At 50.2% G+C, this 12,283-nt stretch overlaps 1 protein-coding gene across 2 annotated transcripts; it reads left to right on the top strand.

Annotated features, from left to right (window-relative positions):
• Nucleotides 1-5,742, top strand: cmtr2 (cap methyltransferase 2). Of its 2 annotated transcripts, none has more exons than XM_030377784.1 (3): nt 1-125; nt 1,129-2,401; nt 4,258-5,742. In XM_030377784.1, the coding sequence occupies exons 2-3, from the start codon at nt 1,136-1,138 to the stop codon at nt 5,284-5,286; spliced, it is 2,295 nt and encodes a 764-aa protein (XP_030233644.1). In that variant the 5' UTR covers nt 1-125; nt 1,129-1,135; the 3' UTR covers nt 5,287-5,742. The 2 variants fall into 2 exon arrangements, with proteins under 2 accessions (XP_030233644.1, XP_030233645.1); XM_030377785.1 differs by having other exon boundaries at nt 4-125; nt 1,132-2,401.
• The last annotated feature ends 6,541 nt before the right edge of the window (nt 5,743-12,283 follow it).

A 12,283-nucleotide genomic window follows, 5' to 3' on the forward strand; every position in this document is an offset into this window, starting at 1 on the left:
GTGAAAACGTCATCCCAGCGGAAGCGTAGGTCCAGCGTGTATAGTCACGTGTTACCAAGGATGGCCGACCCTTACTATAATTAACGTGATTCACATTCATGTTTACCTTTTAATCCTCGCTACGGGTAAGTTAACCGAACAGGTAGACATCCGGCCCCGCGGGGAGGGTGGTAGTGGACATCCGGCCCAGGAGAGGAGCGTTGACAGCGCTGATAAACTGTTTACATATCCTAACATATCCTTGGCTCATTCCCCTTGGCAACAACAGAAGACAGTTATGGACCCAAGTCTTTAAAAATGCCGATTCGAGTCGTGATCATTTAAATCCTCTCTTTAGTAGATCGGCTCCAACAGCCTTCCAGTTAACATTAGGTGTAGCCATCATACTCTGTTCTTCCATTCAAAAGTTGTTCATTTGGACGTTGAGTTTCCAAAAAGCATTTATTCAGTGCATGAGGATGCGGTATTGTTTCAGAAGTAGTGAGATCTTTCGTTTCTGTAGTAGATAATGTGTGACGTCACTAAAGGAGGTTTTATGTCTATATCTCTTATTGGAAAGATAAAGATATTATTGGAACATCTATAAGTGCACTACAAGACTTCTCTGAAATCTCAGGAAGGACATTTCCAATTTTCATTACAATCTCAACCCTCTGACCTCCATTTAGATTATTTTTTATAACCCTAAACTACGCTTTATGTAGACCCAAATCAAACTACCAGCCCTGCTCTCTACAACTCTCACTCCTGGTTCCTCCATCCTGTGTCTGCATCTACTCAACTCTCACGAGACTTCCCTCTGAGCGAGACTCCCCCATGAGACTTGGTTAGACATGATGTGGGCTTGTTTTGGAAGTATTTAATGATTAGGCGTTTTTACGTTGTTGTGTTTTGTACTGCCAGAACCAATGGAGCTGTCCTGCTAGAAGTTCTAGACTTTAGTTTAGAAACACTCTATCTACATGGAGGCCCTTCTGGCAGTAATGTTGTTTGGACATCAAACGATGTATCCCAAAGAAGGCTTCAGGGTTTAAGAAAGCGTTTCCCGAGAACACGGTTACTAAATGCCTGTTGCCCTTCCGCTGTCATTACTATTTACGTTGTTTCATCCCCTCTCTCTCCTCTGAGGAGGAGGATGGGCAGAGCTCATGGATCGAGGAAGAAAGCCGGCCGGCCGCCGCAGTCCAACATGGCCGTGGACCCTGACACGGCGACCCTTGACCCTGACATGGCGACGGAGGTGGAGGAGCTCTTCAGCAAGCGGAGAACGTTCACCAAACCGTCCAGCGAGGAGTGGCTGCTCCCCGACCCCAACGAGGTCCTCACCCACCCCCAGCAGCAGCACCCCGAGCTGCAGGCGCTGAAGGCGTCCCTGAACGCGGTGAAGAGCCGGCTCAGTGACCAGGACCTCTCCGAGTGGCAGTGGCACACCGGCTCCACCAACCGGGCGGGGAAGGTCATCGCCGCCTTGCGCTCGGCAGCCAACGCAGAGATCTGCACGCAGGCCTGGTGTAAGTTCTACGAGATCCTGGGGACCTTCCCGCTGCTCCCCGAGGCGGCGGTGGCGGCAGGGGCGCTGAACACGGTCCACCTCTGCGAGGCGCCCGGCGCTTTCGTCTCGGCGCTAAACCACTACACCCAGACCAGCGAGGCCACCCGCTACTGGGACTGGGCCTGGGCGGCCAGCACGCTCAACCCCTACCACGAGGGCAACGGCGGCCACGCCACGGTGGCCGACGACCGGCTCATCGCCAACACTCTACCCTGGTGGTCGTTCGGCTCGGACAACACGGGCGACCTCACCAGCCTGAAGAACCTGCTGCAGCTGCAGGGCTTCGTGGCCCACATGCCGCGGGTGGACCTGGTGACGGCGGACGGCAGCTTTGACTGCCTGGAGGCCCCCGACGAGCAGGAGGCGCTGGTGGCGTCGCTGGTCCTCTGCGAGGCGGTGGCCGGTCTGCTGCTGCTCAGCAGCGGGGGCGCGCTGGTGCTCAAGATGTTCACGCTGTACGAGCACTCGTCCGTGTGCCTGCTCTACCTGCTCAACTGCTGCTTCAGCTCCGTCAGCGTCTTCAAGCCCGCCACCAGCAAGGCGGGGAACTCGGAGGTCTACGTGGTGGGGCGGGGCCACTACGGCAAGGATGCGGCCCGGCCGCTGGTGGCGAAGCTGCTCCGGAGCTACGGGCCGGGCATGGCGGACGGGCCGGCGCTTTTCCCCGCGGCGCTGATCCCGGCGTCGTACCTGCGGCAGCACCTGGAGGTGTGCTCCTACTTTCACGAGCGGCAGGTGGCCACCATCACGGAGAACCTCAGCCTGTTCCCCGTGAAGAGCGCCGAGCAGAGGGGGCGTCTGGAGCGCCTCAGGGACCTCACGGCCCAGCAGTACCTGCTCCGCTTCAGGGTAGGCTCCTCTCTCACTATGCACACACCGTTCGGACCGGCTGGGCCACGACTAACACCGAGGAGGTTTGAAAGATCCTGCAAGTCATCATTATCCTCTTCAGTATAATCATAGAATATAATAATTATAATATGGTAATCATTCAATAGATGGATGTGATCAATAGTAGGGCTGGGTATCACTAGGTACCCCACGATACGATACTATCACGATATTTTACCCACGATAACGATAATATCACGATACAGCGATTCTGCGATTATCGATATATTGCAAGAAATTTCACCCACGATACATCACGATATCTGTGTCACTGAAGAAATTCAGAATTTATTACAAAAACATTTTATGCAAAGTAACAGAAAATTAGAAAACAAAATAAATGCAGAAAACATTTCATTGCTTAGTTTCATTCGCTCTGTTTACAGTGGATGTATCGCAATGGCGAGGCGCACACAGCCTTTAGCCGTGTTCTGTAAATATTCTAGAACACACGGGAGTCCTGGAGCTCTATATCTAAATATTATCATATAGCCTACATAGATATCTATATCATATAATATATATTATAACCGCCAAAAGATGTGTGAGCCGATATTATGAATCTCAAACGGCCGCGTTGGGTTCTCCGACGTTCCTGGTTCTTCAACGTCCTCATCAATGTGAAGTAGACTGAACCACGACAAGGAGGAGAAAGGGATTGTTCCCGGGCAGCGCTTAGGCACCTCCGCCTCCGGCGGTGGTCCCTCAGCGGGTCTCAAGCTGGAGACATTCGCCGCCAACAATCCCTTTCTCCTCCATGTCGTGGTTCATGTTCTTGAGGGAGTCAAAGCCAAAGTTCCTTCCCCCCAATTCATTCTCAACCTTGGCTGAGATAACCCCCAATACGAGTCTCATTGTAGAAATACCAGAGACGAGAGTCCGACAGAACGGTTATCCAAATAACAAGGAAGTGTACAACACTTGCGATACAGTCCTGGAGCTCTATATCTAAATAATATCATATAATACATAGAAATCTATATCATTTAATACATATTATCACGGCCAAAAGCGGTGTGCGCCTCCAGACGATAAAATGAATCACAAACGACTTTGTCGGGTTCTGCGACGTCTCTGGTTCTTCCACTTTCACATCAACCTGAAGTCGACTGAACCGCGCGCTGCCTGCTGCCGGCTGCCCGCTGCAGGGCGATGGTGCCTCGCGGCAACCGGCGGCATGACGCAGTTCATGTACTTCAGCCAGTCAAAGCCAAAGTTCCTTTCTCCCAATTCCTTCTCAACCATGGCTGAGATAACATAACCCCCACAACAGTCTCGTTGTGTAAATACAAGACGCGTCAAAGAACCGACAAGAAACACTTGCGTTACTGTGTGTGTATTCACACAAACACACACACATGTGGCGCTCGCACGAGTCTCATTGGCGGGCCAACGTCTCTGGGCGGGCCAGGCAGAGTAAGGGGAGGAGCTGAGATTCCTGATGACGTCAAGAATACAGACATTCCAAATCAGCGCACTTGAGCCTCCGTTTTTTCAAAGGCGAGCAGAACAGCTAGTGCTTGCGTTTTACACCAAACGCAAGTTTTAGCAATTGGGGGACCATAGGCAGGCTCGGGGAACTCATATTTATGTTAGAAAATCTCATAAAGTGAGATTTTCATGTCATGGGACCTTTTAAATATCGATATTTGGCGTCAGCATATCGATAACGTCCCGCAAGACGAAATATCGCGATATGTCGCAGTATCGATATTTATGCACACCCCTAGTCAATAGATCCCCCACCACTGTTTGTTGCTATTGGTTACACTACAGACCCTAAAGCTGCGCCTGTCCTGTCTGTGTTTCTGAAGGTGAGCTTCCTGCCACGCGGCCGCTGGCTCTCCCGCGGCGCCGTAAGCCCCGCCTTCCTCAGTGTGGCGGGGGGGGGGCGGCCGGTGGGACTCAAGCGCCACATGGGCTCCTTCAACGCGCGGCGGGAGCTGCGGGGCCTGAACTGGTGGCAGCGCCTGGAGCGTGGTCGCCACGGCGACTGGGTGAGGCCCCACTGCAACGAGGATGGGGGCGGCGTGCTGGAGGGGCCGGCGGACTGCGCCCCCATGTCCTGGTTCACTGTCGCGGGGGCGGCGCTCTCGGAGGTGAGGAACTCCCCGTTCTGCCAGGGGGGGCTGCTGGGCCAGCTGAATGAGGCGCTGGGGGGGGCCGCGCCGGCCGCCTGGGACCGCCTCCCCCCCTGCGGCGCCTGCCAGGCAGGCCCCGCCGCTGCCGCGCTGGGCCAGGTGGCCCCGCCCGGTGACGGGGGCGGGGCCCGGACGCGTTGCCTGGTGGTGGGCGACCGGGTGGTGTGGGCGGCAGCCGGGGGCCAGAGCCCCGCCCTCATGCTGTCGTTCTCCGAGGAGCCGGCCTTCCCAGAGGGGGGGCTGCTGGCACTGCACGACGGTGAGCCGGGGTACCAGCGGGCGCTGCTGGGGGTCCTGCTGGGGGCCCTGGGGGGGCTGGGCCCCGGCGACGCCCTGCTGCTGCCCCTGCTGGCGGCCGCCACGCGGCTCACAGCTGGCCTCGTCTTCTGCCTCCGCGCCGCCTTCCGCTCGGTCGCCTTCCGCTGCCCCTCCCCGGGGGGCCGGGTGGGGGCACTGCTGCTCTGCTCCGGGTTCTGCCCCGAAGCCGCCGCCCCCCTCCTGTCCCCGCTGGCGGACCTCCGGGACCACATGGAGCGACTGGCCGAGGGCGCGGACCAGTCCTCGGAGGCCCCGCAGCAGGTGCTGCAGTTCGTCCCTATGGAGGAGCTCCTGGGGGGGGGGCTGACGGAGTTCCTCTCCGCCCTGAACTCGTCCGTCGTCCGGCAGAAGCTGCACCTCCTCCTGCAGAGGCCCGGGCCCTGAGGGGGGGGAGGGGGGAGAGAGACCAGGGGAGACCGGGGGAGACCAGGGAACGGTGAAGGTCCCTGCACGGAGGATGGTTTGGTTCATGTTTGAGCCTTTTTTGTTATGGATGATGATGATGATGATGATGATGATGATGATGATGATGGTATTTTTTAGGTAGAAATGCATCCATTCAGTTATTAAAGGTAAACGGGCCATCACATATCCGTTCCGCTTAAAATACATTCAAAGACCCCTGGCCTTTTAAGTTTTTTATCAATATTCAAAAGGTGTGTTTCACCTTTATGCTGATATGCATCTGGGTTTGATTGTTTGAGTTTATATGAGTAGAATATTTATTAATTGCACAACTATGCAGCATCTGCGTTCCTGTATCATGCTATTTCTTACTTATTCTAAAAAAGGAAATATTTTTTATTTTAACAAAACGAATAAACTATTCCTCTAACACTGCATCCTTGTTTATTTGTATAATTGCATATTCCTGTTTTTTACAACATTACATACTTGGGTGCATATGAATTGTTTGCAACGATGTGTGTTCATATTCAAATGAGACTAAAGACTGGAGCGAGTCACGTGAGTGCGGATAAGTCGAGCATGTTGCTGCTCTTCGTGTGCAATTGTATTAGTCGAACCCAGTGCTTCTGCCTCCCCAGCTCCTGATTTGGACTGGAGTGTGTGCATGTGCGCGCGCGTGCACGTGCATTCCCGTGCATGTGTGTTCATGTATTATGTAAGTGACGGTGAGAAGGAGGGGCCTGGGATACAATTCATTGAGTGGGATGATGTAACGCCATCGCGGCGTGCGCCAAAACATATTTCAAATCTATATTCCTACCACTTTTTGCGTCTTCTTCTGATTGTCAAACGTGTGTTTGTGCCTATCTGGAGCGCTGGGCGGAAGGTCTGACGGAGCTCCAATGGGCTGAGAGAGACGCCTGAGCAGAGGGCCTGCAGACGGCCCCCTGCAGCGTCCGCTCCGCTTAACTAAACTCTTCTCACCATCTGCGAGTCACAAGATAAGTCGACGCAACGGCGGCGCCCGGCCCGTTTTACGTAACACCTGACCCCGTAGCGGCTCTCCTGCAGGGTAGCCTACCTTTGGCGCTGGCACCGCAAGGGAGGATGAGCAGATGGCTGGCCCGACATGAAGCGCCCGGGACGGCCCTCCAGCGCCGGGGACCCCGCTCCACGGAGGGCTATAAATAAGATGGCTCAGAGTAGCACAGGGAATCATTCTTCCTCTTTGATTCAGGGAGGCTAGGAAAACAACTTTACACAACACATCATTTGCATTCAATCTATTTATGTTATGTAAATGTGTTCTATTTTCTGTTCGTAAAAACTATTACAACATGTTTATTTAGTTCTGTAGAGACCAAGCAGAGTACACACACAGAGCCGTTTGCTTTAGGCCTATACTGCAAAATGCAGATGAAAGGAAACAGACTACTCTAATCTTTGGGCGTTTTCACACCAGGAAAGTCCTTAGTTCGATCTCTTTGGTCCGGACCAAAACGCAATGTTTATTTTTTGGCTTGTTTGCGGTTCCTTTACACATTATAATTTTTCGCAAGAGTCCGAGAATCTGTCAACAACGCAAGCGTGTGCATAGATCGTTCAATACGGTCGGGGGCGGGTACGGGTGTAACGCATAAAAAAAAAGAAGTAAACAAACTATGGAGATTATGGAGATTCAGCGCGCTGCCCTCGTTTTGCTTATACTGATTGGTTTCATACAGTTACAAACATTTGCAGTACTTTTGGAGCATCAGAGGCGTTTGGCACAACGTCGATTTTGTGATGTTATGCTATCCGAGGACCGCTCGAACGCCTTCACACCCATCCTAGCCTGAATGTATTGAATGCATCGGATTTTTTTTTTTTAAGTGTTCTCCAACATAGGCTACTTATATGTTGGCGTCTGCCCAAATATCGTAAATTTCGTCTCCTCTTCGCTCCATGTTGAGCCATGAATCATTTTTAACGGGTCTGATAACGTGACGTTGATCTTTGAATTAACCGCGCTAATCCAACAATATAAATTAACAGGCAGCAATTGGAGTCTGTTGCGTCCAATACGGCATATTATTTTTAGAACTGGGTCGGACCGAGCGCGGTCGCATTCACATCTCAATCGAACCGCACCAGGGTTGGTTTGGAAGCGAACCGATACCACCTCTCCGGCTGGGTCTCGGACCGGCTGTTTGGTCCGCCTCAGAGTTCGATGTTTTGTATTCACACCAGCCCAAAAGGTCCGCACCAGCGATTTTTTTGGTTTGGTTCGAACCAAACAAGGCAGGTGTGAATACGCCCTATATTTCCGTGCTGAAGCCAACCACCACTTCTGCTCGTTGGGTTTAAACGTCGCCCTTCTAATGGATTTAGCCAGGGATTCTGATGCACCATATAAACAAATGCATATATAACGTTAATAGTATCTGTATTAGTAGAATGCAGCTATAACAAAAAAAAGAATGCCACAATATATGGTTAATATTTTGTAATAATATATTACGAATTAAGCCTAACTATTTAAAGATAATTAAAGCAGAACCACTAAAACTGCAAGAAAGACAATATGTGTGTGTTTGCGTGTGTGCACGTGTCTTTGTTTGTGTGCGTGTGTGTGTGTGTCTACTTTGTGTGTGCGTGTGTGTGCTGGTGTGCATACGTTTGTGTTTGTGTGTGTGTGTGTGTGTGTGTGTGTGTGTGTGTGTGTGTGTGTGTGTGTGTGTGTGTGTGTGTGTGTGTGTGTGTGTGTGTGCGTGCGTGTGAATGCATGCGTGTGCGTGTGTATGCTAGGGACCTACTGGACCAAGTGATTGGATTGTATTTGTACTCAGAATGCAATTCCTCCTCAGTACGATTTACAACGTTGTCGCTGCTCCACCTCTTCTGCTGAATCGGTGCTTCACACAGACATGCACACGGACGGTGCACACGGACGGTACACACACACGCCTGCCGACACACAACCCAATAACCCCTGCACGCCTTCTCCTGTGAGATCTGGTGTTGCTGTGCTCCGGGACCCCCTGCCGGTGGCGGTCGGTAACACATTTCCACCCCGGTACCGGGTTAGTAACGGTGTTCTGAATCTATTGGACCGCAGACACGCTAAAACTGCCGTGTTTTCTCAGCTGTCTGTTTCTGCCCGTGGGGAACAACGTGTCACCGTTCTTCAATGGGTGCTGGCGTACGAGCTGTGATCAGGAGACGCATTCACCACATGGATTAAAATCATTCAGCTGTTCCAAGTATCAGCTCATTGATATCCATGAAGAAGAACCTCCATTGAAACTTGAAAGAAAGAACTTTCACTATTGACCACAAACACACTGAATCTGATCAGTCCAGTATCTAAGCGGGGTTAACCAAAGACATAGAACCCACATTAGCCATGAGACGAAGGACTGATGCGTGAGAACAACATCAGACCCCTCTGGGTAAATGAACACGATGACCTAGTGACCCGAAGAACGTTTGACAGCTATCGATGGGAGCTTCACGCTACTCAGTCAGAAGAGCAAAACATGAGAACAATGTGAGAACAACATGGAAACAACATGGGTTGGTAGCTTGACCTATCAGAGTGCATTCCGCGATGGTATATCAGAACGGCTCCCTACCAAGAAGCTGGTGATTATAGTTATTATATCAAAGTTCCTTCTGGATGAATTATGTGTGCAAACATGGAAATGACTTCTCAGCCTCCTGATGTTTCCTCAGGTGAAGATCTGTGAGCCCACAAAGATGCGACCGCTGAAGAGAGAGAGAATCACTGGAGAACTGGAAAGGGAATCTGGCTGCTGGGTTATGGAATTCAACATGAATCCGGTGTTGTAGATGTATAGTGTGTGTTTGTGTGTGTGTTTGTGTGTGTATGTGTGTGTGTTTGTGTGTGTGTGTGTGTGTGTGTGTGTGTGTGTGTGTGTGTGTGTGTGTGTGTGTGTGTGTGTCCCTCCCTCACTATATGATTAGTTATGGCTGTGTTGTCAGCTTCCCAGCTGGCATTTCCTTCTGTGAATTATTCACCACAGCGTCATGCGACGACAATCAGACGTTAAAGTGAGAAAAATAAAAGGATGTCAACGTGGTTGTGGGTTTTAAAACCTTTGTCTGTGAGGATGACGAGCAGCAGAAGGTCTCTGGTGCAGCAGGACTAGAGAAACAACATCTGCTCTCCACCCCTGGACGAACCCTCCTCCACTCTCCTACAGCTGTTGTCTGGAGGAAAGCCTCTTAGATGCCCTCACTGGATGAGATGAGTCTGACCTGGCTTAGAACTCCGCTCCATTGTCAACATGCCATCCATAGATCTATAGATCTATGGTGGCTCTGGCGTTGGGTGGTGAACGTTACACATTCACAGAAAGACCTCAACAGGGGGTATTGGTCCCCCTGAGGCCAGCAGGCTGACCGCCGAGAGCCCTGAGACACACTGAAGGAACCGCTCCGGCCTCACAGCGAGGACGCTCATTAGACTCAGTGCGCCGTAACGCGGGGGAGCAGCGGCACTCTGCTCATACAAGACATTTAGCAACGTAAACTAATAATCCCTGCTAGAATGAATCCGCTAATCCACCCATGAAAACTACCAAATGTATGTCTGCACACATTACACGCATGCATGCACGCACAGACACACAGAGATGCACACTTACACAAACACACATGCTAGCATGTACACACACAAACACGCACACACACACACACGCATGCACGCACAAACACACAAACACACACGGAAGCATACAAACACGCTCACACACAAACACACATGCACACGTACGTACGTACGCACACACACACACACACACACACACACACACACACACACACACACACACACACACACACACACACACACACACACACACACACACACACACACACACAAACATACACAAGCATTCACACATACATATATATAGAATAATTTAGCCAAACCACTACCATTTCTTTACTCCAAAGGGGTGTAAATGCTAGAGTGAGGCCACTCATCTCTTGTCATGGAATATATCCTCCGTCCATTAACAACAGCAACCATTTAACCTCGGACACAATCCCAATTGAACCGTCAATCACTGTCCCGGCCCGGACAGATGGCAGTCTGGTTCCTGTTGTCCCGGTCGGATGTTTAGCATGTAAATGTAAATGGATAATATTGAACTGTATTGCTGACTCCGAATGGTCTTTGGCTTTGTGTCTTCATAAAAACCTCCAGTGAACCCCATGGCTCATGTTGGACGCGGTCTGACGGAGACTAAAGGAACATCGTGTACACTCTAGAGCTGTTAGTAACAATACAAATGGTGGAATACCTCTGCACAGATCCATGTGTTTAGACAGGGAGTGGATGGAGGTCTGTCAGTAAACCTCTACGGTTTATGCACATTTTATATTATACACAACGTATTTATACTGCAGACTGAAGCTGACGGGAGGACGAAGAAAATGTAGAAGAAAATAGATTGGAGGGAAAACCCAGTGAATTCAAGTTTATATCTATGTTAATTAGGATTTAAGTTCTGCAGTATGCAGAATTTAAGTCTAATCAACTACAGTATCTATTGAAGTTATTTGACCGTAAGAACTCCATGGTTTGCAGTGTGTTGTGATTAAGAAGTGTAATTTTCAATATTTGATCTATCGTTACTCAAACAATTGTTTTCCATTTGTGAATTAGTAAAATGGTAATTAGTTTGGGACGGACATCACATCATACTGAAACGTGCTGAACCACACTTCATCCTCATCAACGTCATTCCTAATTACAACAATTACAGCAATTAACGCTTGCCTGTAAGTCATGGGAAAGACTTTGATCAGCAGATCTAGTGGCCGTTGAGCGGTGTTATCACGTCTTGTTTTAGGATGTGGTGGCTGAGCCTGCAACACAGTGTGTCCTTAGTCTTGGTTTCATGAATAAATGTCAGCCCTGGAGTTCACACAGAGAGTAAACCATCCCAATGAATCTCCATCCTCTAAAACCCTCCTCTTGCCTCCAGCCAGGAGCGCGAGCCACACATCAAACTGATGGTTTGCTCTTTTAACTTCAACGCAGTGTGTCGTTTAACATCCAAAGTAATGTGAGCAGGAGGCCATTTTAAAATAGATGCTGTCTTACATCCTGCTCAATGCTAACGGTAGGCGCTCAGTTACAGTGTGGTGTTAGGATTGTTACACTTAAGGTACAGTGTGAAAAATCTAGTGGCATCTAGATCTAAATGGAATATGATATTTATAAGGTTGTTGTTTTAAGTGTATCATCTCATGAATATGGATACATCACTGTTACTTCACTGTGCCAGTAGACTTATCTTACGTGTGAATGATGTGATCAGCGTTGAATGAGTTTGTGTGTGTTTTCCTCACAAAGTTGAAGCTGGAGGACGACATAGTCCCTCTGCCCCGAACGAGACCTGGTGAGGGTGAGGTGGTGAACCCTGCAGTGCTGACGCACCCTTTCACAAATGGATTGCTTGGTCCCTCCAAAACACAACAGGTAGGTGTTGGCAAGTTTACTGGAGGGCTGGCAAAATGTTAGGGCAGAGCCGGTATTAATCGCTGACACGTCCGATCTCTCTCTCTCCCTCTCCCTCTCTCTCTCTCTCTCTCTCTCTCTCTCTCTCTCTCTCTCTCTCTCTCTCTCTCTCTCTCTCTCTCTCTCGCTCTCTCTCTCTCTCTCTCTCTCTCTATTATCTCTCTTATCTAATTTGGCACCATGCGTTTCCACGTGTTCAGCTCTACTGCACCGCGAACATCCTGGGGAATGGCTTGTCCCAAATCAAAATAACCCAGTATGGTTTATGATTAAACCAGTATGGTTTATGATTAAACCAGTATGATCAAACCTTTGTGCTGATGGACCCAGCTCCTCTCCTGTTCCTCCCGATCGCTGCGTCTCCGTCGCTATCTCTGGGGAGTTCGCCCTTTCTGTCCTCCTCACCGATATTGATGAATGTCAAACATTAGATCTTCGCTA

This window comes from Gadus morhua, chromosome 14 (assembly GCF_902167405.1).
Source record: "Gadus morhua chromosome 14, gadMor3.0, whole genome shotgun sequence".
NCBI classification, from domain to species: domain Eukaryota; kingdom Metazoa; phylum Chordata; class Actinopteri; order Gadiformes; family Gadidae; genus Gadus; species Gadus morhua.

Bases quoted from the DNA above. Each gene is read 5' to 3' on its own strand.
- cmtr2 (XM_030377784.1), top strand. From the start codon at position 1,136: ATGGGCAGAGCTCATGGATCGAGGAAGAAAGCCGGCCGGCCGCCGCAG. The intron at 2,402-4,257 runs GTAGGCTCCTCT...GTGTTTCTGAAG, and splicing joins AGTACCTGCTCCGCTTCAGG to GTGAGCTTCCTGCCACGCGG.